The sequence below is a fragment of the Littorina saxatilis genome, linkage group LG4 (assembly GCF_037325665.1).
Source record: "Littorina saxatilis isolate snail1 linkage group LG4, US_GU_Lsax_2.0, whole genome shotgun sequence".
Classification (NCBI taxonomy): Eukaryota; Metazoa; Mollusca; class Gastropoda; order Littorinimorpha; family Littorinidae; genus Littorina; species Littorina saxatilis.
Window position 1 is genome coordinate 52,892,790 of NC_090248.1, and position 25,907 is coordinate 52,918,696.

The window sequence follows — 25,907 nt, forward strand, 5'->3', positions numbered from 1 at the left end:
CAGAAAAGGGTAAAAATTACCACACTGCTAGAAAGAAGATTGTCTACGCTCGCCAACTTACAGCGTTAAAAGGGGTTCTGGCTACAGTCAGAAGCGAGCTGTCCAAGGACCCGTTAAATGAAGAAATTCTACACTCTCTTAAGGAAGACATCAGTATTAGACTGAAGGACATTTCTACCGTGGTGAATGAGATACTAGAGCTAGATCCTCAACAAAATCTGACTGCCGCTCTCACTGAGTTAACCACCTCCTCTCATGAAGCTATCAGTGACATAGTCTCTCATACCAAAAGAAGGACAGACGAAAAACTCGAACAACTATCTAGGTCTACCGTGTCCAAAAGAAACAGTACTATGTCCTCCACGACATCAAAGGCGTCTTCAGCTCGGCGATGTGCCGCAGCAAACGTGGCTGCCATGAAAGTGAAAATGGAACAAGGGGTGAAGGAAGATGAAATAAAATCACGGATGCTGGAACTTGAAGCTAGAACGAAACTGTTGAAAGCAAAGAAAGACGAAGAAGAATCACTATTAGAAGAAGCAAGGCAAGAAGCAGAACAGCAGCTGGAACGTCAAAAGCAAGAAGAAGAACGGCAACTGAAGTTAAAGGCTAAGGAAGCAGAACGTAGAGTAAGACTTAAGGGTCTCCAGGCAGAAATTGAGTTGGACATGGAGAAGGAGAAACTAAAACGACAGCTGGAACATACACAGCACTTGACCAATCTGAAGGCAGAAGAAGCGAGGGTAAATGCCTTTGACAGTGGATCAGAAAGCTCGTTGCGACGTTCTTGGTCGTTTTTGCCTACACACACAGCTACAGCTTCCGCCTCCTTTGACCAACACTCGTCTGGATTGGCAGCATCTTCCAAATTGAAACATTCAAAACTCGACGACAAAGCTGCTAGACCTGATCAACCAAGACGTCAGTTCCGTCCGAGCCGTCATCGGAGAAGAGCTTAAGCAGTTCAGTGACGTTCTTATATCGAAGGGGCGTCCAGACGCGTCTTTGGCCACAGCCATTGGCTCGGCTCAAAGCCAAGTTATCTCAGCTGGTGTTACTATGAGCTCCAACCAAACAGTGCTAGATTCTGGACATCCTTGGCTGTCCACTGACAGTAACAGAAACCAAGTCACCACAGCTGGTGTGACTGTGACGTCAAATGCCATGCAAGACTCTGGCTCACTCATCTATCCAAGTGACAATCCGAGGAAAATGGGAAATCCGATGGTTTCTGTGCATTCGTTTCTAAGACCTACGGCATCTGCATTCTCCCCTAACGATCCTAATGTCACGTATAGCTTTGTGCCTCAGACCCAGAACAGTTCGCATCAAGAGAATAATTATGGACCCACTTCACTCTCTAACGCTCAAAGCGCGTATCAAAACAGCTTTGTGTCAAAGTCGGCATACCCCTACCTGTACGGAAACCGAGCAGAGCCAGATTCACCCAGATCAGAATCCTCAGTCGAAACTTTGAGCAAAGGCCTCAATGCTGCTATCGCCTTAAGTCGACTGCCTCCTCCCGAGCCATCGGTATTCTCCGGAGATCACCTCTTGTACCCCACATGGAAGGCTTCATTCTCATTTCTCATTGAAAGTAGAGGCATCTCACCACAAGAGAAGATGCTGTATCTACAGAAATACGTCGGAGGAGCCGCAAGGGAAGCGATTGCTGGGTTCTTTCTTCTTCGAGATGAGTCTGCATATCTGAACGCCTTGGTGGCGTTGGAAAAGAGATTTGGAAATTCTTTTGCCGTGTCACAAGCTTTCAGAACGAAACTCGACAAATGGCCGGCCATCAAGAGTAAAGACGTTTCCGGACTCAGGAGTTTCTCCGACTTTCTGCAGCAGTGTTTAATCGCGTCCCAGGAGGTGGGTGGTCTAGCCATTCTGGATGATATCCATCAGATAAAGAAGCTGGTTGACAAACTTCCTGATTGGTTCTCACATCGCTGGAACAGATACGTAGCCTCAACCAAACGAGACAAACAGCGGTACCCACTGTTCAGAGAGTTCACGAATTTCATCAACGACGAAGCTGAAATAGTCAGCGATCCCGTCTTCGGTACTTCGTCCTTTGTAAACTCTTCAGAGGCTCAAGCAGAAAACACCAAGTCTCAGCATACCAGCAAGTCAAGAGTGACGATGTCAGTGTGTGCTCGTTGCTCCAAAGAAGACATATCAAGCTCTGCTGAAATCGAAGACGATCCTCAGTCAGGAAATTCCTATCAGTCAAATCAGGAACCAAGTACGTGTTCTTTCCGCAAAAGACTGAATCATGACATTTCTGAATGCAGAGACTTCATGAAGAAACCATGGGACGAAAGAAGAGACTTCATAATGAAGCAAGGGTTGTGCTTTGGTTGCTTAAGGTCATCAGAACATCGAGTCAAGGACTGCAAGGAACGACTTACTTGCACAAAGTGTCAGAAGAAACATGCAACGTGCCTTCATGACGATAACTTCCGCTTCGGAAAGGGAAACGACAACCACAGAGACCCTCCAGGATGACAATGCTTCTCGGGCTGACTGGAAGCTCGGCAGGGTGCTGGACGTTCATCCCAGCGCTGATGGTCTGGTGCGCAGCATGCAGGTGTCCTTAGCATCTTTCGACCTGGATCAGCGTGGACGCGTACAGTCTCGGAGAGTGGTGTTGACCAGACCCGTGCACAAGCTGATTGTGCTGGTGAAAGGTGATGACCAGACCCGTACACAAGATGATTGTGTTGTTGAAAAGTGACAGTTTTTGGTTTCTTTGCAGTATGGACAAAGACAAATGCACGATGTGCTTCGAAAGGTCTAAGTCTTCTAACAGAAGAACCGAACAGACAATATTGATGTTGCAAAGAGTATTCAAGTTGTAGAGGGTGTTGATTTAGAAGTTAATCAATTATTTCGTGCATAGCTATGTTGCTTTTGAGATTCATTATTATGACGTATTTTCAATTATTTCATACCACGTAAATTTAAGTTGGAGTTTTTGAAATGGTTCAAGTGTAAGAGTGAATTGGTTTGATTTCGTTTTCCTACTTTGTGTCCAAATCATTAAAATGATTTGTGGTGGGAGTGTGCCTGCCCGTGCAGGGCCTCTTTTTTAAATCAGGTTTTTGAACTCTCTTTTTTGTATTCAGTTGTATTGTTTAAGTGATTCATGACATGTGGACAAGTTTGTTGTTTGTTGCTCGTGAAACGTCCCTTACTTTCGTTTTGTGTGTGTGTGTGGTTTTTTTTTTTGCGTCTCAGCTTTGCGAGTTCAGCCTTGATCAAGCAGTCTCGTGAAGCTGTTTGTTTGTTTAGTGTTTCATGGAGAACGTGTTTTTGTTTGTGTTTTGCAGTTACATGGTGAGCTATTATTCAGTTTTGTGAGTTCGGAGGTGTTGATGTTTTGGGTGTTAAACTTTGTCGTCCTATGTCCTTCCACTGAGGAGGTTGTGTTGTGATGGTGTTGTGAACCTGGAATACGGTAAGGGAAAGCTATTTTTGTGTGTCTAAGATAGGGAGGCCCATCGCACATAGCACAATCAGCCATTTTTACACCCTCATAAAACACAAACAGATTAGGTTATAACAGTCAAGCAATGTTTATCCGAATAATGTATATACTTTAAATAAGCACAACAAATTTCAAAGCTCTATGATTTCAGAAAAAAAAGTTACAGGCTAGCAAAATACGGCTAATCGGGCAAAATGACCAAATTTGGAATTGGGCAGAAAAATAGTGTGCAAAAGGTGTTTTTTAAGAATCCAACATAGAAATGATGTTATTGTTTTTATATTTAGTCAAGTTTTGACTAAATATTTTAACATCGAGGGGGAATCGAAACGAGGGTCGTGGTGTATGTGTGTGTGTGTGTGTGTAGAGCGATTCAGACTAAACTACTGGACCGATCTTTATGAAATTTGACATGAGAGTTCCTGGGTATGAAATCCCCGAACGTTTTTTTCATTTTTTTGATAAATGTCTTTGATGACGTCATATCCGGCTTTTCGTGAAAGTTGAGGCGGCACTGTCACGCCCTCATTTTTCAACCAAATTGGTTGAAATTTTGGTCAAGTAATCTTTGACGAAGCCCGGACTTCGGTATTGCATTTCAGCTTGGTGGCTTAAAAATTAATTCATGACTTTGGTCATTAAAAATCTGAAAATTGTAAAAAAAAATAAAAATTTATAAAACGATCCAAATTTACGTTTATCTTATTCTCCATCATTTGCTGATTCCAAAAACATATAAAGTCTTGTGGGAAACAAGGACATTTATGGGAAATCGGAATTCCTCTGCTGTAACCCCATGAATATTAATGAGTAGCACATGGACCAATCGCTGGGTAATGCCAGAGGTTGTGCCAGCCAGCTTCGCGTGGATGCTTCCCCCTTGACCTCGTTCGGGCACTCTCTTCTTTGTCTACCTACAGACAACATCATTTTTTTGCTCTGTCTATACTTTTGACTTATTCTCAGTCTTTTCCCTCCCACCCATCCCTATGTTTACCAGTTATCCCCTTTGGTTACATATTGCAATGCACATTTAGATTCTTATCCTTGTCATGGTGTCATTATATTGCAAGCTATTATTGTTGTCACCTTGCTGAATATGTTAGTAAATTTGCTTGTACTTTTAGTTCCTGTCACTGGAATGAGTTAGCCTCTAACGATGGGTTGTCCATGCCATAATTCTGTCCATGGTTTATTACATTACATGCCCTTATTGGCTCCTATTCACTTTCGATTCTGACAATTTTTATTCTGCATGCTGCCAGGGTGTGCTGGCACCACCGTTTGAGCTTCGGTGCAGTACCATTATTGATTGGTCTGGAACCGAAACTTAGGCTATAGTCCACAGTTGCACTAGGTCCAGACTACTTCCCTTTCGCCCTGAGCGGTTTTTGGGCTGAGCAGCCGGCGACTGTGGCAACTGGCATAAACATATATCTAAATATAATATCAAACGAACGTTTCAATTGTCAGCGTTATGGCGGAACAGCCCCAAAAGCTTTATGGACTCTCTAGATTTTATAATGAAATTCAATTGTTGGATTCCATGAGAATCCCAAACTAAATTAATTAACAGGTTGGGCAATTAACTATCTATTCTTGAAAAACATAGGTAAGGTAAAATAATTACAGAATTTAATAAGGTAAAATAATTACAGAATTTAATAAATAGTTGTCACTTCGGTGGCCTACTGCAGCAACACTATGCATTGACTCTGTTGTTTTTTGCTTGTATGTTAATTGTGTGAACTGTGTCTCATCTGCCTTGTCTCCACTGATTTCACATAAAAATATGTTATATTCGGATTAAAAACAAGCTCTGAAAATTAAATATATAAAAATTATTATCAAAATTAAATTGTCCAAATCAATTTAAAAACACTTTTATCTTATTCCTTGTCGGTTCCTGATAAGTTCCAAAAACATATAGATATGATATGTTTGGATTAAAAACACGCTCAGAAAGTTAAAACAAAGAGAGGTACAGAAAAGCGTGCTATCCTTCTTAGCGCAACTACTACCCCTCTCTTCTTGTCAATTTCACTGCCTTTGCCATGAGCGGTGGACTGACGATGCTACGAGTATACGGTCTTGCTGAAAAATGGCATTGCGTTCAGTTTCATTCTGTGAGTTCGACAGCTACTTGACTAAATATTGTATTTTCGCCTTACGCGACTTGTTTTTTAATGTTTAGGACATGTAACCAATAAAATATGAGAAATTAAAAAAATAAAACTTGTTTTGAATACTTTATAGATGATTTTGTTTTTCAGGCTGTAACACTAAAATGACATGAGAAATGAAAACTGAACTTTGAGCTTGAAGCTAAACCCATCCAATGATTATGTACATATGATATATCAAATTAAAGGTCATCACCTAAGCTATCCAATGACGTATGTTTTGAAATTGATAACATGATTCTGAAAAAGTGTTACATAATACTAAGATTTTTAACATCGTAAAATGTCCTTTCACGCCAACATGCGACAAAGGACCAAAGATTGCAAAAATCAATTAAATTCCTTTAAGAGATGATTCTTTGCTAAAACAGTCATTATAAAAATGTATCTGGCATATTTCATTCATCCTTTAAGCAGTATGTGAGACAATACATAAACACAGCAGTTAACGGATTGCATCACAGACAACCATGACCAACTAGAATGAATACCCGCTTCGCCGGGTAGCCGGCTTCGCCGGGAAGAAGTACTTAGAGCCGTACGCCGGCTTCGCCGGGTCCGAACAATGGACCCACCAAGCTTAGGTACCTCCCAGATTCGTGGAATGGGAACAGCACGAAAATGATTCAGTGGCCATAATGCCATTCCTGACCATATCGAGTCCCATCCTTGTCGACGAATGTAACCGTGTTAATCACCTTTGGAGGCGAACTCCACTCTAACAGGATTGAGCAATTTAGAGCTTATCTCTAAGCCCTTTTGAACTGTTATGGCTTCTGAAAGGAAGGCCAGTACATAAAATTACACAAAAGCCGCCAGACCACATCACAAACAGAACTGAACAATGCACAGGTGTTGCTCACATAAACACACACACACACACACACACATACACACAAACACAGAGAAGCCATATCTATAGAGAGATAGATGACAGTGTATTTTTCGCGTGGCTATAAATTGATTCGACCTTTGCACTTTTACAGTGAGGATAATTTACGGGTCCAATTTACGTTCTGGACACTGCGGTGACCTTCTAAAAATAGTAACAGAACGGGAATATCCGAAGATGCCTCCCTCAAACTATAGTGCACCATACGAAGGAAGGGAGGTAAACGCTGAAAACCTGGAGAAGATGAGAAGATAAGGAAGAGTTACTTATAATGGTGAAATGAACACAAAAACCAAAATCAGTTCAGCGCTGCGCGCTGAGAGCACGTGTTGAAATATCTCATCGATGATATTGTGTCCGGGGTGTAGCTGAATACGGTGTCCAAATTTGAAAAAGATCCACCGAGAACTTTGGCGTTGTGATGTGGTGTAGCGGCTATGGTGTGTCGGTATGGGGGCCCGGGTAGCTGAGGTGGAACCAAAATCGGTTCAGCGCTGCGCGCTGAGAGCACGTGTTGAAATATCGACCAGGTTGTGTCCTGTACCGGGTCAACCTGAATATGCCCACCAAATTTGAAGCAGATCCATCGAGAACTTTGGCCGTGCATGGCGAATACACAAATACACAAATACACAGATACACAAACACACAGACACACACACAGACACAAGTCGTATATATATATAGAAGACAGAGTCAGAGAGGATACCTGTCACTCAAACAAAACAGTTTTCCACAAATCTTATTTTAACTAAAAGGGAAGTTGCCAATAAAACATAATTTTAACCAAAATTAACCCGAAAAAAAAAGAGTTAAAAATGTTAATTTTTTTTAATTTTTTTTTATGTGCTTTGTTTTTGGATTTATTTTATCATTAAATCCATTTCGAACTCACATTGAAATTAAAATACCGTGAAGAGAATCGATAAAGGATATTACGTTTCTATGCTGTTTAAAAGCAAGTTAAAAGTCGCTTCAAAAAGTTAAAAGAACTGCATTCATTACATGTGTCATGTCATTTGGAGTCGCGAGCGAGCGACAGTCACGGGACTGACGGAGCTGTTCAACATCAAACCGTCAAGTCTTGACGAAAGTTAAGGATGATTAAATCAAGAGAGGGGGCTGAAAGTTACTATAGTTTGATTACAACCAAGTATAAAGACGACGTGAAGGAAAATTTCAAGACAAAGTCAAAGAAGATGGGCAAACAAATCGATGGTAAAGAAAGCGGCCGTCTGCTTTGGCCTTTCTTCCGACACTTGACTGACCCGAAAAAGGGGGAGTCAGGTCTGAGCAACCGGTCAACTTAGGATGCTTTAGACTTTCTTTTACGAATGGTTGAATGAATTTATTCAGAACAAGTAATTAAATAACGCAACACATCTAGGTCTTTATCCGAATGCGGATAACACGTAAACAAAAACTACAGAAGGACTTAACCAGTCTGTGTCCCCCCACGGAAAATAGACTCGACCGACCATTGAGAAAATTTCCGCGTGCTGGCGACGATGCAGCTAGCGTGGAGCTTCGTTGGTTGTTTTCAGTCACACGATTCACATTATCCTCACTTCGAATCGCTCGCCTTGGTTAAATAACTTACGAAAACTTTCAAAACTTGGCACACGGACTGATGATGATAGTTTCTTCGACGTGTAAACCGGTGAGAACAGATAAAGAACTGACTGAGGCGCAACACGTGTTCGCAGTTTGCAAAGCTGTGACGTCGATGTTGTGAACGTAAACGATCTTTTCATTGGCCTACCGGTTGCCAGAAGCAGCCTTGACCTATGAACTTAAGGTACACCAAATTTCATTGGATGTATTTGAATAGTCTTGTTGGGCGACCCATCTAAAAATAGGCAAATTATACACAGTTTGTAGACCGTTCCAACACCCCGCGGCGCGAGCTGACAATTTCCCTGCACAGCTCGCGCCGCTGTCGCTGTGTGATGAGCCGTTTTCAAGCACAAATATCTCCGCTTTGGAATGATGTACATACTACAAAATCCACACACAGTAAGAAACAACACCATTGAAGAAAATCTTGTAATTTGGATGTTTTATTACAAATAACAACAGAGTAAGAGGCGAACAAAAGTAGCAAAAATATGATGCGGCTACAGTCGCTTTGAGCTCGCAGCGGTGGGCCTCCCTATCTTAGAAATCTTGTATTACCTGATGATGTTGTATATGCTTACTTTTTCTTATCTGTTTCTCTTGTGTATGAGAAATATTGTATTAGTTGATGTTGTGTATGCTCACGGATTCTTCCATTTTTCGTTCTTTCTCTCCATTCTGTTTGTCTGTCTGACATTGTCCATTGTCTTCTTTTATTGGTTTGTCTGTCTCCCTCTCCGTCTGTCGGTTTGTTCGGTTTTTTTTCTCTCTCTCTCTCTCTCCGTCTGTCGGTTTGTTTGTCTCTCTCTCTCTCTCTCCGTCTGTCGGTTTGTTTGTCTCTCTCTCTCTCTCTCCGTCTGTCGGTTTGTTTGTCTCTCTCTCTCTCTCTCCGTCTGTCGGTTTGTTTGTCTCTCTCTCTCTCTCTCTCTCTCTCTCTCTCTCTCTCTCTCTCTCTTCCTTCTTTGTTTCCTTGTTTACTTCTCTCTCTCTCTCTCTCTCTCTCTCTCTCTCTCTCTCTCTCTCTCTCTCTCTCTCTCTCTCTCTCTCTCTCTCTCTCTCTCTCTCTCTCTCTCTCTTCCTTCTTTGTTTCCTTGTTTACTTCTACTTCTCTCCGTCTCCGCTCTTTCTCGCCTTCTTTCTCATTCTCTGTGTCTCTTTCATGTTTCTCTCTCTTCTTTTCTTTTTTCATTCGCTCTACCCTGTTTACTCTTCAGTTTATAAGCAAGAAATATGTGTTGAATATGTGTTTAAGTTAATAGTTGAAATTCTGTAAGGGCTTATATATGTGGTTTTTGTTTTGCCCACAGTTTTCACCTTTCTCTCTACGTGATTAAAGAACAACTAGACCAACCACAATGAGTCAGTGTGAACGTTACCAGTATGCCTAAACCAAACAATGGGGATTTCATCACACAAAATACACGCAACATGACAACCAGATCAGGGGCAGGCACAGACTCCCTCCTTTTTCAGACCTAATTTACTCAGATTTTTGGAGGTCATAAAAGGACGGTTCCACTGTAGTCCCAGGAGGTTACCCTCATGGAAATTCAGGCTGCTTTCTCACTGAAAAAAGCAAGCTGCCATGCAGTACAGCACTACCCAATTTTTTTAATAATTTGTTCCTGCATGTGTGTATTGATGTTTCCAAGCCCTAAGACTTTCGCTGCAAACTTCGGATCTTTATCGTGCGCAGTACCGCACTACCCAATTTGTTTTCTTTTTCCTGCATGCGTGTATTGATGTTTCCAAGCCATAAGACTTTCGCTGTGAACTTTGGATCTTTATCGTGCGCAGTACCGCACTACCCAATTTGTTTTCTTTTTCCTGCATGCGTGTATTGATGTTTTCAAGCCATAAGACTTTCGCTGTGAACTTTGGATCTTTATCGTGCGCAGTACCGCACTACCCAATTTGTTTTCTTTTTCCTGCATGCGTGTATTGACCCGTACGAAATGAACATATATGAACATATAAGAGACATATAAGAAACCTATAAGTTTCTTATAAGAAACATATAAGTTTCATATATGACAAGTAAAAAGCTATGTATGTCAGTTGTAGGAATAGGTTTCTTATAAGTCTCTTATATGAAAAAGACCCCAATTCATATAAGAATCATATATGAATCATATATGAGAACCTGCACTTCCAGAAACCTATAGTTCTCTTATATGTTTCTTATATGAATCTTATATGACTCTTATATGAATCATCACTTAGTTTCTGCATAGGAGAATTCAGGACTTAGAAAAAATATTGGACAATGCTGAATTACTGGCAATACTGGCTTTCATATATGTTTCATATATGAACAGGAAGTGGATGGTTTGCCTTGAGCATTATCTCCCCCTGACTGAACGGCCATCTTTGTGACAGCAGCTCTGTGAGGATGTTTAGCAGAAAATCAGTGAAAGAGCAGGACTATAATGCAAAGTTCTTACAGAAATAATTGGACTTGATGTATGAATATGTGAAGAGAATGTTTATGTCATGCTGATGTTTGTGGGTGGCTGGCAGCCCAACCAACCCAACAGCTTGACACTGACAGGTTTGTGTTTTTATTCAAAATCCAGAATTTCCCTCCATAATTTGTTTTACTTTACAGTTCTGGTTCTGCATCAGGTGATCAAATCATGTTTACCAGCACTACTTTAGTTCAAGCAACAAGAAACTGTGACAGCTGTGCATATTCAAGAAAATTATTTGTGGCTGTAACTTGTTTGTTGTTTCTTGTTCATAATTTCAAGTTTCAAAGTATTGGATTTGAAGAGGACAATGCATGTCTTACTCCTCTTCTTGTGACCAGTGATTTAGAGATCTGTTTGTTTTTGGCCTCAAAATAAACACAACTTCAGTAAAGATATGTATATATACTGAACCAAAAGGTATTTTGCAGTTGGATTCATTATAATTCAAAGTCAAGACAGTTAAATTGGGTTAAGCAGGTGTTATTTCCCTTGTAAACACAAATGTAGGTCAAGGTCGTGTGTCTAGTATGAGACATATAAATATCATATATGAGACATATAAGAATCCTATAAGGGAGATGTAGGTTTCATATAAGATTCTTATAAGTCTCATATATGAACATTTCATATAAGAGACCTATAGCTTTCTTATAAGAGAATATATAAGATTCATATAAGAGACCTATATGAGCTCAGGTTATAGGTTCATATATGATTCATATAAGTTTCTTATAAGAATTTACCTCATTTGCATTTAAAATACCTATAAGCCACATATATGAAATTGTCATACAAGACTCTTATAAGAATCTTATATGAAATTGGGTCCAATTTCTTATAAGAACGTTTCGTACGGGGATATTTCCAAACCATAAGACTTTCGCTGTGAACTTGGGATCTTTATCGTGCGCATGCATGTTCACATGGGGTTGTTCGGATACCGAGGAGAGTGTGCACAAAGTTGACTAAGGGAAATAAATCACTTGCTGAACCTGGGGGACAAACTAGTTTCAAGCCAGTGCCGCTACCGACCGAGCTATCTCCCACACCTGGTTTAAAGCTACAATCCTTCTGATGAAAACAGTTCTACTCACTGCCTCAGATCTACTCAGGCTTTTACATGGGATAGGGTCATCCCTCCAATTAGAGGCATGTAAACAATCTAAATCTTGTCCGCTTCCTGTGAAGCATGGGACATTTTTTGCCGATTGACAGTTAAGTGTCAGGAAAGAAATTAATTCATGAACAAATGTCTCTCTCTCTGTACAGAAATCACCCTGTATGTTGATTTTTGGTATGGGTCCAAGTGGTGGTGGTGAAAAATGTGATCATGATCTGGTTTTTTTTCCTTTACAAAAAAAAAAAGGCTGAAGAATAAAAAGATAAAAAAACAAAAGCACACAAAATATACACACACAAAAACAATGCTCTGACATTGTTACCAATTAAAACTAATCTCCACACAAACTGACTAAATAACTCCCTACACTTGCAATTGATACCAACCTGGTACAAACTCCATGACGATCATGACCGGCTGGCGTTGCGCAGCAATACCGATAAAGGAAACGATGTTGGGATGGTTGTACTGTTTCAGGATTCGACCTTCCTGCAGGAACTTTTTGCCTTGATCCTCCGACAGTGTGTCACGACACGTCTTCACAGCCACCACCATGTTCTTTGGTGCGTACATGCCTTTGTACACCTCTCCAAAGGCACCCTGCAAATAATCACATTCAAATATCAAACCAGAGTTTACATATATTCAAACAAGTTCCTTTTCTCATATACCATGAGTAAAACAAGAAGGGCAAAGCCCATACGACTCACATGCTTTACACATTTTTCCTACCAAAATACATGTGACCTTGACCCAAGGTCAAGGTGATCCAAGGTCATGCAACACAAAGCTGGTAATTCAAGACATAGGAAGTACAATGGTGCTTATTGGCTCTTTCTACCATGAGATATGGTCACTTTTAGTGGTTCACTACCTTATTTTGGTCACATTTCATAAGGGTCAAAGTGACCTTGACCTTGATCATATGTGACCAAATGTGTCTCATGATGAAAGCATAACATGTGCCCCACATAATTTTTAAGTTTGAAACAGTTATCTTCCATAGTTCAGGGTCAAGGTCACTTCAAAATATGTATACAATCCAACTTTGAAGAGCTCCTGTGACCTTGACCTTGAAGCAAGGTAAACCAAACTGGTATCAAAAGATGGGGCTTACTTTGCCCTATCTATATATATATACGACTTGTGTCTGTCTGTCTGTGTGTGTGTATGTGTGTATTCGCCATGCACGGCCAAAGTTCTCAATGGATCTGCTTCAAATTTGGTGGGCATATTCAGGTTGACCCGGTACAGGACACAACCTGGTCGATATTTCAACACGTGCTCTCAGCGCGCAGCGCTGAACCGATTTTGGTTCCACCTCAGCTACCCGGGCCCCCATACCGACACACCATAGCCGCTACACCACATCACAATGCCAAAGTTCTCGGTGGATCTTTTTCAAATTTGGACACCGTATTCAGCTACACCCCGGGCACAATATCGAGGGTTCCCTGCCAGAACCCAGTATCTCGCTTTTTGAAAACTTTTCAGGACAGTCTATTCAAGGTTTGCAATGCTGGTAAAAAAATGAAAACGAAAGACAGAGATTTGAAATGATTGTAAGGGCATAAACAGTCTGTAAAGAACCTAATCCACAAGAAAAGAACACACAAATCAAAGCGAGTGTCTGTTTATTGTTGTGTTTTACAAGATTTCTGAGATACTTGGTTTTGACAAGTCACCGTACAGAATAAAATCCATAGAATAGTCCTGCCAGAACCCTGTATCTTCAGATACGATGTTTTGGCTCTCTTCCCAACATGACAAATCACACAGAATAGCCCTGCCAGAACCCCGTATCTTCAGATACGATGTTTTGGCACTCTTCCCAACATGACAAATCACACAGAATAGCCCTGCCAGAACCCCGTATCTTCAGATACGATGTTTTGGCACTCTTCCCAACATGACAAATCACACAGAATAGCCCTGCCAGAACCCCGTATCTTCAGATACGATGTTTTGGCACTCTTCCCAACATGTCAAATCACACAGAATAGCCGCAACAAAACCCCGTATCTTCAGATACGATGTTTTGGCACTCTTCTCAACATGAAAAAAATCGCAAAGTGATAAAGCCAGAACCACCTATATGATGATACAGCATTTTGCCAGAGCTTCGGACCTGCTCTATGTACAGACTTGACCAGCCAGAATCGATTTTACACGTGGTTTTAGTCAGCACGATGTGTAGAACTTCGCAAACGCGTGACGTAAAAGCTAAATTTGATGACGTACGTTACACGCACAGGCGCCTGTACACTTTCCGAAAAAACACCGTTTTTAGACTGCTCTAGTTGCTCTGGGAAAACTTTGTGTTCCAGCTTCTCAGATTTTGAGGTAAGTATCATTTTATGCATAATTCATTTTAAGATCAGTTCATGAACAGCAGTTTTTAGGTTGACATCATAAAACGTTTCTCAATAAACAATAACAATTTTTTTTAAAACATACTGAAGACGAGTATGCTTCTTCTTGTGATTTTTGTTTGACAACGGTAATAATATAGCTATAAACTAGCAGAAGATAAAATTATTTTGAAAACAATCTGGTATTTGAAGAAAAGCCATTGTGGTAATTCGTGGAATATTCTTTCTTTCCTTTTTTTCCTTCTATTCTATGCTGTGTTTGTGTGCAGTTTATTGACCAAACAAGCCTGTTTCGTATTGCTTAATTTGATTCCGTTATGTCCATGGTAAAAGTTTCAGTTCTCTGACAATGATTTGATGTGCGACGTTTTTGAAAATGAACATGTTTTTGCTAGGATGGAAATAGACTGTGATGACGATGAACCCCTGATCACCATCGCAAACGCATTCGTCAGAGAAAAAAACCCACCAGAACAAGAAAGGTTTGTATATTTTTCTGTGTGCTAATCTTGTAAAATGACACCAGCTCATTCCGTGGGTTCGTATTGCTGTCACTACGTGTCATTTGCGCAACATGTGGTATTTCGTCAGGGTCAAATGCTCTAGGTGCCGTTATAACTAAGTTGTTTATTGTAACTTGTCATTAGCCTATCACTAGTAATCGCTAATACGATTTTGTTGCTGTTATCACAACTTGTTGAAAGCAGTACCTTTTTATCACTACGTGTCGTTATTAATACACAATTACTTGTTTTATGACGGCTCTCTCCCTCTGTCTCTGTTTTATTTCTCTCTCTCTGTCCCACTCACTCTGTCTATCTCCCTCTATCTCTGCCTAAATGTGTCTCAGTCTCTCCCTGTGTGTGTGTGTGTGTGTGTGTGTGTGTGTGTGTGTGTGTGTGTGTGTGACTGACTGTGTGTGTGTGTGTGTGTGTGTGTGTGTGTGTGTGTGCGTGCGTGCGTGCGTGCGTGCGTGTGTAAAGAGAGAACATGGATTACCTCGTGTGTGATTGTGCGTTTGCGCATGTGTGTCCTTGATGTGAAGGGGGATGGGTCCGCAGCAGAGATAAGTTGTTGCAGTGTTGAATACATAGTAGTGCTATCGACATTCAGTGATAGTGAATATTGGATTATCAAAAATATGTGCTATCGACACGTTGCACAATTGAGACGTATTGATACTGACACGAGTTACTTGTGCCAATACAGCGCGTGTCGATAGCACTGCTTTTTTGGCCATTCTGTGTCGAAAGTGCAAATGGCACGTGCGTCATTAATACGAAACAACTATTTACTGGTAGAATCGGTCACTGTGTTCCGTGTGAGGTACTCTCTGCCAGGCTGCCACCAGCTAAAAATAACCGGCAGTACCACTCTCCTCCTGCCGATTTACCCTTTCCTTCCTCCAACCCCTTCCGCCCACACTGGCGCCTGAAATATATAGGGCCAGACCTGCACCCTTCTTTGTCTGCAGCGCTAGCGTGCCTGGCCCCAGCTCTCTGTTATGCTGTGTTGATAACCTGGATGCCGCGAGCAGAGAGATAGCAGTCGAGCATGCAGAGAGATGGCAGTCGTTCTGAGTGTGTGGTGGCCAGATATTGCCAATTTCGGAACTGATGTTTTTAGTGTGTTTAGTTGTATTTATTGCAATGCATGCCACAATTCACAAGACAGAAGAAAGGATACATGAGAGAATTAGAAAAAGTGTGTTCCCCCCCCCCCCCCCCAAGTATATAATTATGCGACTCTTTGCACTCTGAAAAAAAATGTGCATGCTGCATTTAATGAAACACCTTGAAACAACGCAGTAAACAAAACATCCTAAATGTGCCACAATAAAAGAACACAAAATAATGAAAGATAAAGACAAAGGTAATCCCCAAGTACATAATACATATATACAACACTTTACGAAATATATACAAACAGTAGAGTATATACAGTCGTATATTTACATACATATTATGCCAAGGACTACTAGTAGAAGTCATTGATGGTGCGCATGTAAAATTTGTTTTGCGTTTATATAAGTATATAATTCAAAATAGTGTAGATAATGTCAGTAACATATAAGAAAGAAAACTGTTCATGTTACAGTGTTAGCTGCATGTGAATAAAACAAAAAAGCTTACCTCACGGCCCTCCTATACAAGTCTCACAAACTTGTATATATATAATATACCACAGGAGAAAAAAAAACGTAGCTCGCGCGCGCTCACCCAAATCCGCGCGAAGTGCCACATGATATTATACCCCGACAACACATAGGCGGATAATACATGTATGTCAATAGTATGAAACAAAACATGCCACAATTTTCAAGACAGAAGAAAGGGTAAATGAGAGAATTAGAAAAAGTGTTTGCTCCTCAAGTATATAATTATGCCACTCTTTACACTCTGAAAAACATGTGCATGTTGCATTTAAAGAAACAGGAACGGCACAGTATGTAAGACGGCAGAAGACAACACAGTAAACAAAACATCCTAAATGTGCCACAAAAAAGAACACTAATTAATGTCGTATTTAAAAACATATTATAGGCATGCGTATGGTGCGCATGTGAAATTTGTTTTGCTTTTATATAATTCAAAATAGTGCAATTAATGCCTGTAATATAAAAGAAAGAAAAAACGGTCTTTCAATACATGTTCATGCAAATTGTTAGCTGCATGTGAAGAAAACAAAAAGCCTACCTGACCCTGCAACTGTTGGTCAATAATCCAATAGCAGCACACAAGTCGATTTGAAAGTTTTTCAACACAGTTTTTCACTCGTATTGTTCTCACAAACTTGTATATATATACCACAGGAAAGAAAACTCGTCGATCCGACGACAATTTAACGTTTGTTTCATTATCGCAAACAAAACAGAACAGACAAAACGAAACAAAACAACACAACAACAGTTGGGGTTGTTATTTCTCTGAGATGCTGAAGAAAAAAAAGATGACGTGCATTGTAATGGAATAGAGTGGGTGTAATTTCAAACTAAACGGTTCAAATGTGAGTGTAAACACACTCTTTACGCGGGATCACATTCCCTCACACGCATATGAACACACACACACACACACACACACACACACACACACACACACAGACACACACACACTATGTACATTTTTAGAAAGAAAAACAAAACAAAAACACAATGTACATTGTTAGAAGAAGAAAAAAAACAATATGTACAATTTTAGAAGAAAAACAAACAACAAAAAACAATGTTTTAGAGCTGTTATTGTGTCAATATGCTAAAGGCCTCAATGACTTTTTATCATTCTTGTTTAGGATTTTGTTTAGGACTCTGAGTCGTACCCTTGCGAGATGTCAGCAGGTCGAACAGACGTTTTTTGACCACACGGCTTGCGGTTTTTGTTTCAGGTGTTGAAGAACACTGTGGCTGAAAGGTTTCAACAATAGAAGTGCTTGTACAGGCATCAGTACTGTCAACACATGTGCTTTTTCTTTGCGGACTAGCAGCTTTTTCACTGGCTTTTTTTTTTTTTTAAGACAACCGGCCATTTGTTCGGCAAACGTTTTACACACACTACAGTCAGCTACTTCCACTTTGGAGTTGTATTGTGTCCACATCACTTTTGTTTTTTCAATGTTACTATGCATTGCTTTTGAGAATCCTTGAGGTGGAATGTTAGGGTTTTTTTGTTGGCTGAGACGAACAGCGCATGTTGTACACAATGTACTTGAGAAAGTGGTGCCATTAGCTTCTTCAGAAACTTGAATACCGTGAAACTGAAACAACCCTGATGCATAGTTTTTGCAATGCCTAATGGTATGATGTTTGTCCTTCGCTGCCTTTGATCTTCTGCCACAAATTCTGCACATAGCATTTAGCCTAAATATGTGGAGATCTTCTGTATGTTGCACTGCCGCCATTCTTAACTGAGACACCTTAAATCAATAAATAGAGTGACTACAAATTGAAAGAAATTGATAACAATAAACAATCAAAACCATATACACTGATACAGACAGGCAAGAACATAAGCACAATTACAGTCACAACATTAAGTCAGGAATAAACACGTCACAAAAAAGGGGGGGGGGGACGCAAAACAAGCAATACAAAAAACAGAACAGATGAAATGCACTAGAGTCGAGTGCCTGTGCCAAACGGTGCATGCACTGATTAGGCGCGTGGATTAACGAAACAAAACTGCTCTAATCTGAAACACAAAAACTTATTCTCACTCTATGACACAGTTTAGACTAAGTACTTACTGACGGCAACATCAGAAACACAGTCGGTCGTTGGTATAAACATTGAGCGTGGTTACAAAATGGTATACAATGCGCACGTTTTGATACAACAAAGAACGACTTGCCGGTAGATTCGATAGCAGTATTACTTCAAAATCAAACAAACCGAATCCTCACTGGAACTCTAGTTTGCACATACACAAAGCCTGAATATCCGAGAAACAATATACACAAGATGACGGTAATCCAACGTTCAAGTCACGCAAACCAGTCCATTTCATACCAAGAAACACGTATTTTGTCACACGCTGTGCACTTCCCGAGTACAATGAACAAGGGCTTTGAGGCGCGCGAAACTAAAATGGGTCACCGCCAGCGCTATTTATGGCCTGCTTGCTCCAAGCTGCCTGGCCGCTCAAATAGCATTTTCGCAGCAGCAGTGAAATAGTGTGCGGTGATGGCGCTGCCGGTAAAAAGAGGAACAGTAGAAGAAACAGTTGATGTCGTTGTTGTATACATGACGTTGACATCTGTTTAGTCTAATTAAGTAGAACTTTTACCTTTGCTTTTAGGTTTGTTGCATACTTGTTTCAACAAACCAATTCATTTATTCATGCATGGAGGCAGCTTATTCATCTTTTCTTCACAAGTTATTGTTTGTGACTGGTTGCAGGTTAAATGAGACCTGGGAGGAAACCGACGATGAACCCCTCATCAGTATCATCCGGTCAGCAAAGATCCAAGCCCCCCGCATTGACATTTCTTCATCGTCAGAGGACGGAGTAGAACTACCAAGCACCTTCCCCTCTCGACGCAACAAAAGAAAACGAAACAACCAGTTAGACAGAACCATAGCTTCTAGTACTGCGGCTGCCAGAACACAGGAACGTGTATATAAAGAACATGAGAGCAAACTCAACAATATACTTGCTGCCAACGGATTTTACAAAGTGAACGTGCCATCGGACGGCAACTGTTTTTTTGATTCTGCTTCTCGCCATCTTGATGGAATGGACCCTTTGGCACTAAGAGCGTACCTCTGTGATCACATGGAAAGTAGCTTCGCAGCATACCTTGACTTTCTGTCTTGTGAAGAGGACGACAATGAACGATACCTGAGCTACTTCTACAACGTGGGACAGCTTCGCAATCCAGGAACATGGTGCAATGATGCTGCAGACCTCCTCCCCATGGCCCTCGCTGACTGGTCCGGAAGACAAGTCAAGATCTTCACCAGCGACCCCTACAAGCCCGTTCTTGTGGTGCTGCCCGGAGACAGTGACGGAGACCTTGCCCCAATCACCCTCTCTCTCTTGCAAGTGGAAGCGGCGCATTATGAACCTGTTTTTGAGATACCACGTCCTGTGATCGGCGGCCGAGTAACTCCAGTGCCACGTGAACTGCCTCAGGTAGAATCTCCAAGACAGCAAGGACCCTTCTACACTCCACCAACAAAACAGCTGTACCGTGAGAGGACGGCAGTACCAACAGGATGGAAGAAAAACTGCAGGAAAAGGCTTAGACTTGAAGGCAAAGAATACACCTCAGAGTCCGGAAATATTAAACGTGCGAAGAGTGTGCAACACGTCAACTGCCAAAACTGTCGTTTTGGTTGCAACAAAATCACGTCTGAAGAGAGACAGAACATATTTCAAGCTTTTTATGCTTTGACGTCTTACGAGAGACAAAAAGACTTCATTTGTTCCAATGTCCAAGAACAATCTACCAGAACCTTGTGTGATGAAGGTGAACCTGTACCAAAGAAAAGACAGGTCTGCCGTTCATTCTCCTTCAGTGTTGATGGCCACAAGGAGCGGGTATGCAAGAAAATGTTCCTGGCGACGCTGGACATTGGGGATGCCTATGTGGACCACGCCTTGCGGCACAGCCAGCACGGATCGTTCACGGGCAGAGAAAGAAGAGGGAGGCACCAACCTCACAACAAGTCCCAAGAAAACGAGGTGGAACGAGCCAAAAAACACATCGAATCATTTCCAGTGGTCGAAAGCCACTACACACGAAAAGACTCGAAAAGAAAATACCTTGCTGCAAATTTGAATATTACTAAAATGTACCAACTGCACAAAACAGAAAGCCAAAAGGAAGGTGTTGACTGTGTATCTACAAGGGCATACAGGTCAATCTTCAACAAAAATTACAACCTGTCCTTCCATGTCCCTAAAAAAGACCAGTGCGCCAAATGCAATTTGTATTCCACAAAAGCAAAATCAGGCACTATTACAGAAGAAGAACAGGAGTTGTTCAATGAGCACATGCAGAAAAAGGAAGAAGCCAAAAAGGAGAAAGAAAGAGATAAAGAGAGAGCAAAGAAAGACCCAAGTCTACATGTAATAACAGTGGACATGCAAGCTGTACTACAAACGCCTTGCGGTGCCGTCAGTCAACTCTACTACAAGAGGAAGCTCTCAGTGTTCAACTTCACCACCTATTCCCTGGCCGACGGCAAAGCAACTTGTTACACCTGGGATGAAACAGAGGCAAAGCGGGGGGCATGTGAGATCGCCACCTGTCTTTTAATGTACATCGCGTCTCTCCCATCACATGTGAAAGATGTAATCCTGTACTCTGATTGTTGTGGAGGGCAGAACAGAAACCAGTACCTTGCCACATGTTTCATGCATGCGGTGAACACGATTTCAAACATCAACTCGATCACGCACAAGTACCTGGAGCCGGGTCATACGCAACTTGAATGCGACTCGATGCACTCGGCAATTACCTGCGCAAAGAAGAACACACCAATTTTCACACCAAGTGGCTGGAATATAGTGTTCCGACAGGCACGTCGACAAAAGCCATACATGGTGATGCCACTGAAGCACAAGGACGTGCTCGACTTCAAGCAGGTTGCCCATTCGCGGGTGAGAAACACCAAAACGGACATTCAGGGACACAAGGTGAAATGGCTGAACATCAGATTGAACTCTTCAATTTCGGAAGGGAATGGATGACTTGATGTTCTTCAAATACAGCCACACCCATGAAGACTACCGAACCTTGCGTTTGGTTGGGTCTGCAAAGAGAGGGCGCCCCGACCTCACCAAGCCCCTTCCACGACTCTACTCCAACACGCTGCCCATCTCTGGGGCCAAGAAACGTGATCTTCTGTCCCTATGCGCCTCAGAGATCATCCCATCTGAACACCATGCCTTTTATGAGGCCCTGGCTGTTTCTACTTCTGCCAAGGACAAGTTGGCTGAACCGGATGCGAATGAACCTGACCAGGACACGGACTGATCAAACTCAAGAACCAGTGTGTTCGAGAAAGTTGAATGGCAGGGAGGGGGCTGCATCTATCTAGTGAAAGAAGCAGATGGTGACATTATTCCACAAGTTACTGTAAACTGTTTCATTATTTTCTTGAAAATGAAAGTCGACAAGAGTTCGGTCTGAGAGCGAATTATCACACACACACACACACACACATACACACACACACACACACACACACACACACACACACACACACACACACACACACACACACACACACACACACACACAAACACACATCCGCGCGCGCACTTGCATTGCTCATAAGGGTAAATTGTGTTCAAGAGTTGTCCGTTTGTTGGTATTGTTACGGTATTATTTGTTTGAATAATGTTTTCATCGCTTTTTTCCGGTTATGTTAACTTTAGAACTGTTGTTGTGCCAACAGCGAGGCAATCAAAAAAAGGCTTTTAATGCTACGTGTTTGCAGCCTCTTACCATGTGAATTGTGTTAGCCAAATCCCAGTACATCGTATAACTTTTATCCGCGTGGCCATTCAACGTACACACACACACACACACACACACACACACACACACACACACACACACACACACACACAAACGCGCTCCTGCACAGTATTCTGGCCTCTGCTTGTCAACAGGTTTCTCGTTTCTGTTGACAGTAGTGCCAGACACCAGTTTATACTTTTTTTTAACACAACAACAGCGGGATTTTAGTCGGATTTTTCGAGCAATTTTGTCATGTATAGGTTTTTTTCAAAAACATTGTAATTATTAACAGTATATAAGTATTTGAGGTGGGAACTTTTAGTGCACAAGTCTTGGGGCCTGACAAAACATTGCGTACGTTGTTCTGGCAGGACTACCCTTGGAAGTTTACCGAGTATGGAGACGTTGCCAAATGAAATATCTGATTCATGCTGTGAAACAAAACAATAAATGTGAGAAACACACCACGAATTTTGTGTTGTTTAGTTTTGTAATGCACGGCTTGTTTTACATATTTGAGCTACCATTCTTTCTTTTTTTTTTTAGATCAGTCTTCCTTTTTCGTGTGCAACCAAAAACAACAAATCCCACAACCGTCATAATAACACGAGAAACAGGGTTCTTTTATGGTCTTCCTCCCATCGTCCTCTGATGATACTGTGCGGGTGCATAATTATCTTGATCATCATTCAACTGTGCCATTATCGATGTGGTGACCCGTCAATGCTTTTTGGTTAAAGCAGGCTGGCAAGTCAAGTTGACCCAAAATAATTATGTTCTTGTTTTGAAATCTCGTTTCTCCCGTATTTTAGACACTCGTGTTAACCCGTGATTTGTAAATATGTAGAAACATTTTACAAATTACGTCGAACCTAAAACCGCGATTTGTACAAAAGTTAAAATATCGCTTTCCACAAAGTCTACATGCCTTTTATTATTATTAATATTTGTTGTTTATAGCCTCTATGCTTGGTGGAGGGGGGTGGTTTGGGCCGGATAGGTAAAACATTACGATTTTCAGCATAACAAAGAAAACAAATCCAGCCTGCCAGTTGTGTGTGTGTGTGTGTGTGTGGGGGGGGGGGGGGGGGTGCGGGGGTGCAATCGCCCATACGGCAAAAGTGTACCCGGGGGCCCGGTAGCTCAGTTGGTAGAGCACTGGACTTGTGATCGTAGGGTCGCAGGTTCGAATCCATGTTCCACCACCGTGTTACCACTGTAGCACGAAAAAGACGTCGGTCATTCTAAAGAAATGAAAAGAAAAACAAATATAATAGATCCCTTGACTTTGGGGTAGCGCGACTCTGTTGCTGCTAGCTTTCCACTGGGAGGAATTGAAGCGACCCGAATTTCTAAGCGATGGGACAATAAAGTAATGAAAAAAAAAATCAAATCTAATAGATCCCTTGACTTTGGGGTAGCGTGACTCTGTTGCTGCTAGCTTTCCACTGGGAGGAAGCGACCCGAATTTCCAAGCGATGGGACAATAAAGAAATGAAAAAAAATCTAATAGATCCCTTGACTTTGGGGTAGCGTGACTCTGTTGCTATTAGCTTTCCACTGGGAGGAAGCGACCCAAATTTCCCTGCGATGGGACAATAAAGAAATGAAAAAAAATCCACAAAATCTAATAGATCCCTTGACTTTGGGGTAGGGTGACTCTGTTGCTGCTAGCTTTTCACTGGGAGGAAGCGACCCAAATTTCCCAGCGATGGGACTATAAAGAAATGAAGAAGAAAATCCAAAAAATCTAATAGATCCCTTGATTTTGGGGTAGCGTGACCCTGTTGCTGCTAGCTTTCCACTGGGAGGAAGCGACTCGAATTTCCCAGCGATGGGACAATAAAGAAATGAGAAAAAAATCTAATAGATCCCTTGACTTTGGGGTAGCGTGACTCTGTTGCTGCTAGCTTTCCACTGGGAGGAAGCGACCCGAATTTCACAGCGATGGAACAATAATGAAATTTAAAAAAAATCTAATAGATCCCTTGACTTTGGGGTAGCGTGACTCTGTTGTTGCTAGCTTTCCACTGGGAGGAAGCGACCCGAATTTCACAGCGATGGAACAATAATGACATTTTTTTAAAAATCTAATAGATCCCTTGACTTTGGGGTAGCGTGACTCTGTTGTTGCTAGCTTTCCACTGGGAGGAAGCGACCCGAATTTCACAGCGATGGAACAATAATGAAATTTTTAAAAAATCTAATAGATCCCTTGACTTTGGGGTAGCGTGACTCTGTTGTTGCTAGCTTTCCACTGGGAGGAAGCGACCCGAATTTCAAAGCGATGGGACAATAAAGAAATGAAACAAAAATCAAAAAAATCTAATAGATCCCTTCAATTTGGGGTAGCGTGACTCTGTTGCTGCTAGCTTTCCACTGAGAGGAAGCGATCCGAATTTCCAAGCGATGGGACAACAAAGAAATTTTTAAAAAATCTAATAGATCCCTTGACTTTGGGGTAGCGTGACTCTGTTGCTGCTAGCTTTCCACTGGGAGGAAGCGACCCGAATTTCCCAGCGATGGGACAATAAAGAAATGAAAAAAATCTAATAGATCCCTTCAATTTGGGGTAGCGTGACTCTGTTGCTGCTAGCTTTTCATTGGGAGGAAGCGAATCAAATTTCCCAGCGATGGGACAATAAAGAAATGAAGAAGAAAATCCATAAAATCTAATAGATCCCTTGACTTTGGGGTAGCGTGACTCTGTTGCTGCTAGCTTTTCACTGGGAGGAAGCGACCCAAATTTCCCAGCGATGGGACAATAAATAAATGACAAAAAATCTAATAGATCTCTTGACTTTGGGGTAGCGTGACTCTGTTGCTGCTAGCTTTTCATTGGGAGGAAGCGACTCAAATTTCGCAGCGATGGGACTTTAAAGAAATGAAGAAGAAAATCCAAAAAATCTAATAGATCCCTTGACTTTGGGGTAGCGTGACTCTGTTGCTGCTAGCTGTCCACTGAGAGGAAGCGATCCGAATTTCCAAGCGATGGGACAATAAAGAAATTTAAAAAAAATCTAATAGATCCCTTGACTTTGGGGTAGCGTGACTCTGTTGCTGCTAGCTTTCCACTGGGAGGAAGCGACCCGAATTTCCCAGCGATGGGACAATAAAGAAATGAAAAAAAATCTAATAGATCCCTTCACTTTGGGGTAGCGTGACTCTGTTGCTGCTAGCTTTTCACTGGGAGGAAGCGACCCGAATTTCCCAGCGATGGGACAATAAAGAAATGGAGAAAAAAAATCTAATAGATCCCTTCAATTTGGGGTAGCGTGACTCTGTTGCTGCTAGCTTTTCACTGGGAGGAAGCGACCCAAATTTCCCAGCGATGGGACTTTAAAGAAATGAAGAAGAAAATCCAAAAAATCTAATAGATCCCTTCAATTTGGGGTAGCGTGACTCTGTTGTTGCCAGCTTTTCACTGGGAGGAAGCGACCCAAATTTCCCAGCGATGGGACTATAAAGAAACGAAGAAGAAAAAATCTAATAGATCCCTTGACTTTGGAGATGAGAAGAAAAAATATCGGGGGCATTTACGTGATTTGTAAAACATTATACAAATTGCGGCGCCCCGTGATCTGTAAAATGTTCTACATTTTTACAAATCACGGGTAAACAACTAGTCTTTGACACTGACTGGCCGTAAACGTTGGTTCTGCAGCTGATTACATTGTAGTTAACGTTCCACATGTTTATGCAAGTTTAGATACGCCCTTACGGGACAGTTTTGACTATTGACAAACCATAACAATACATTTAGCTTAAAAAAATCCACTAATTTGTTCTGG

At 41.5% G+C, this 25,907-nt stretch overlaps 1 protein-coding gene and 2 long non-coding RNA genes across 3 annotated transcripts in view; 1 reads left to right on the forward strand and 2 right to left on the reverse strand.

The window, feature by feature from the left end:
• The window catches only part of LOC138965098 (uncharacterized), a 267,523-nt gene that overhangs the window by 189,430 nt on the left and 52,186 nt on the right, over positions 1–25,907 (reverse strand). The window lies entirely within an intron of this gene.
• LOC138965099 (uncharacterized) overlaps positions 1–25,907 on the forward strand; it is a 174,407-nt gene that overhangs the window by 74,515 nt on the left and 73,985 nt on the right. The window lies entirely within an intron of this gene.
• LOC138963687 (tyrosine-protein kinase Fer-like) overlaps positions 1–25,907 on the reverse strand; it is a gene marked incomplete at its 5' end in the record, with an annotated part of 77,823 nt that overhangs the window by 48,842 nt on the left and 3,074 nt on the right. The window contains one exon of the mRNA XM_070335534.1: positions 12,163–12,376. Coding sequence (XP_070191635.1) covers positions 12,163–12,376 — 214 coding nt within the window. The remainder of the gene's footprint in view (positions 1–12,162; positions 12,377–25,907) is intronic.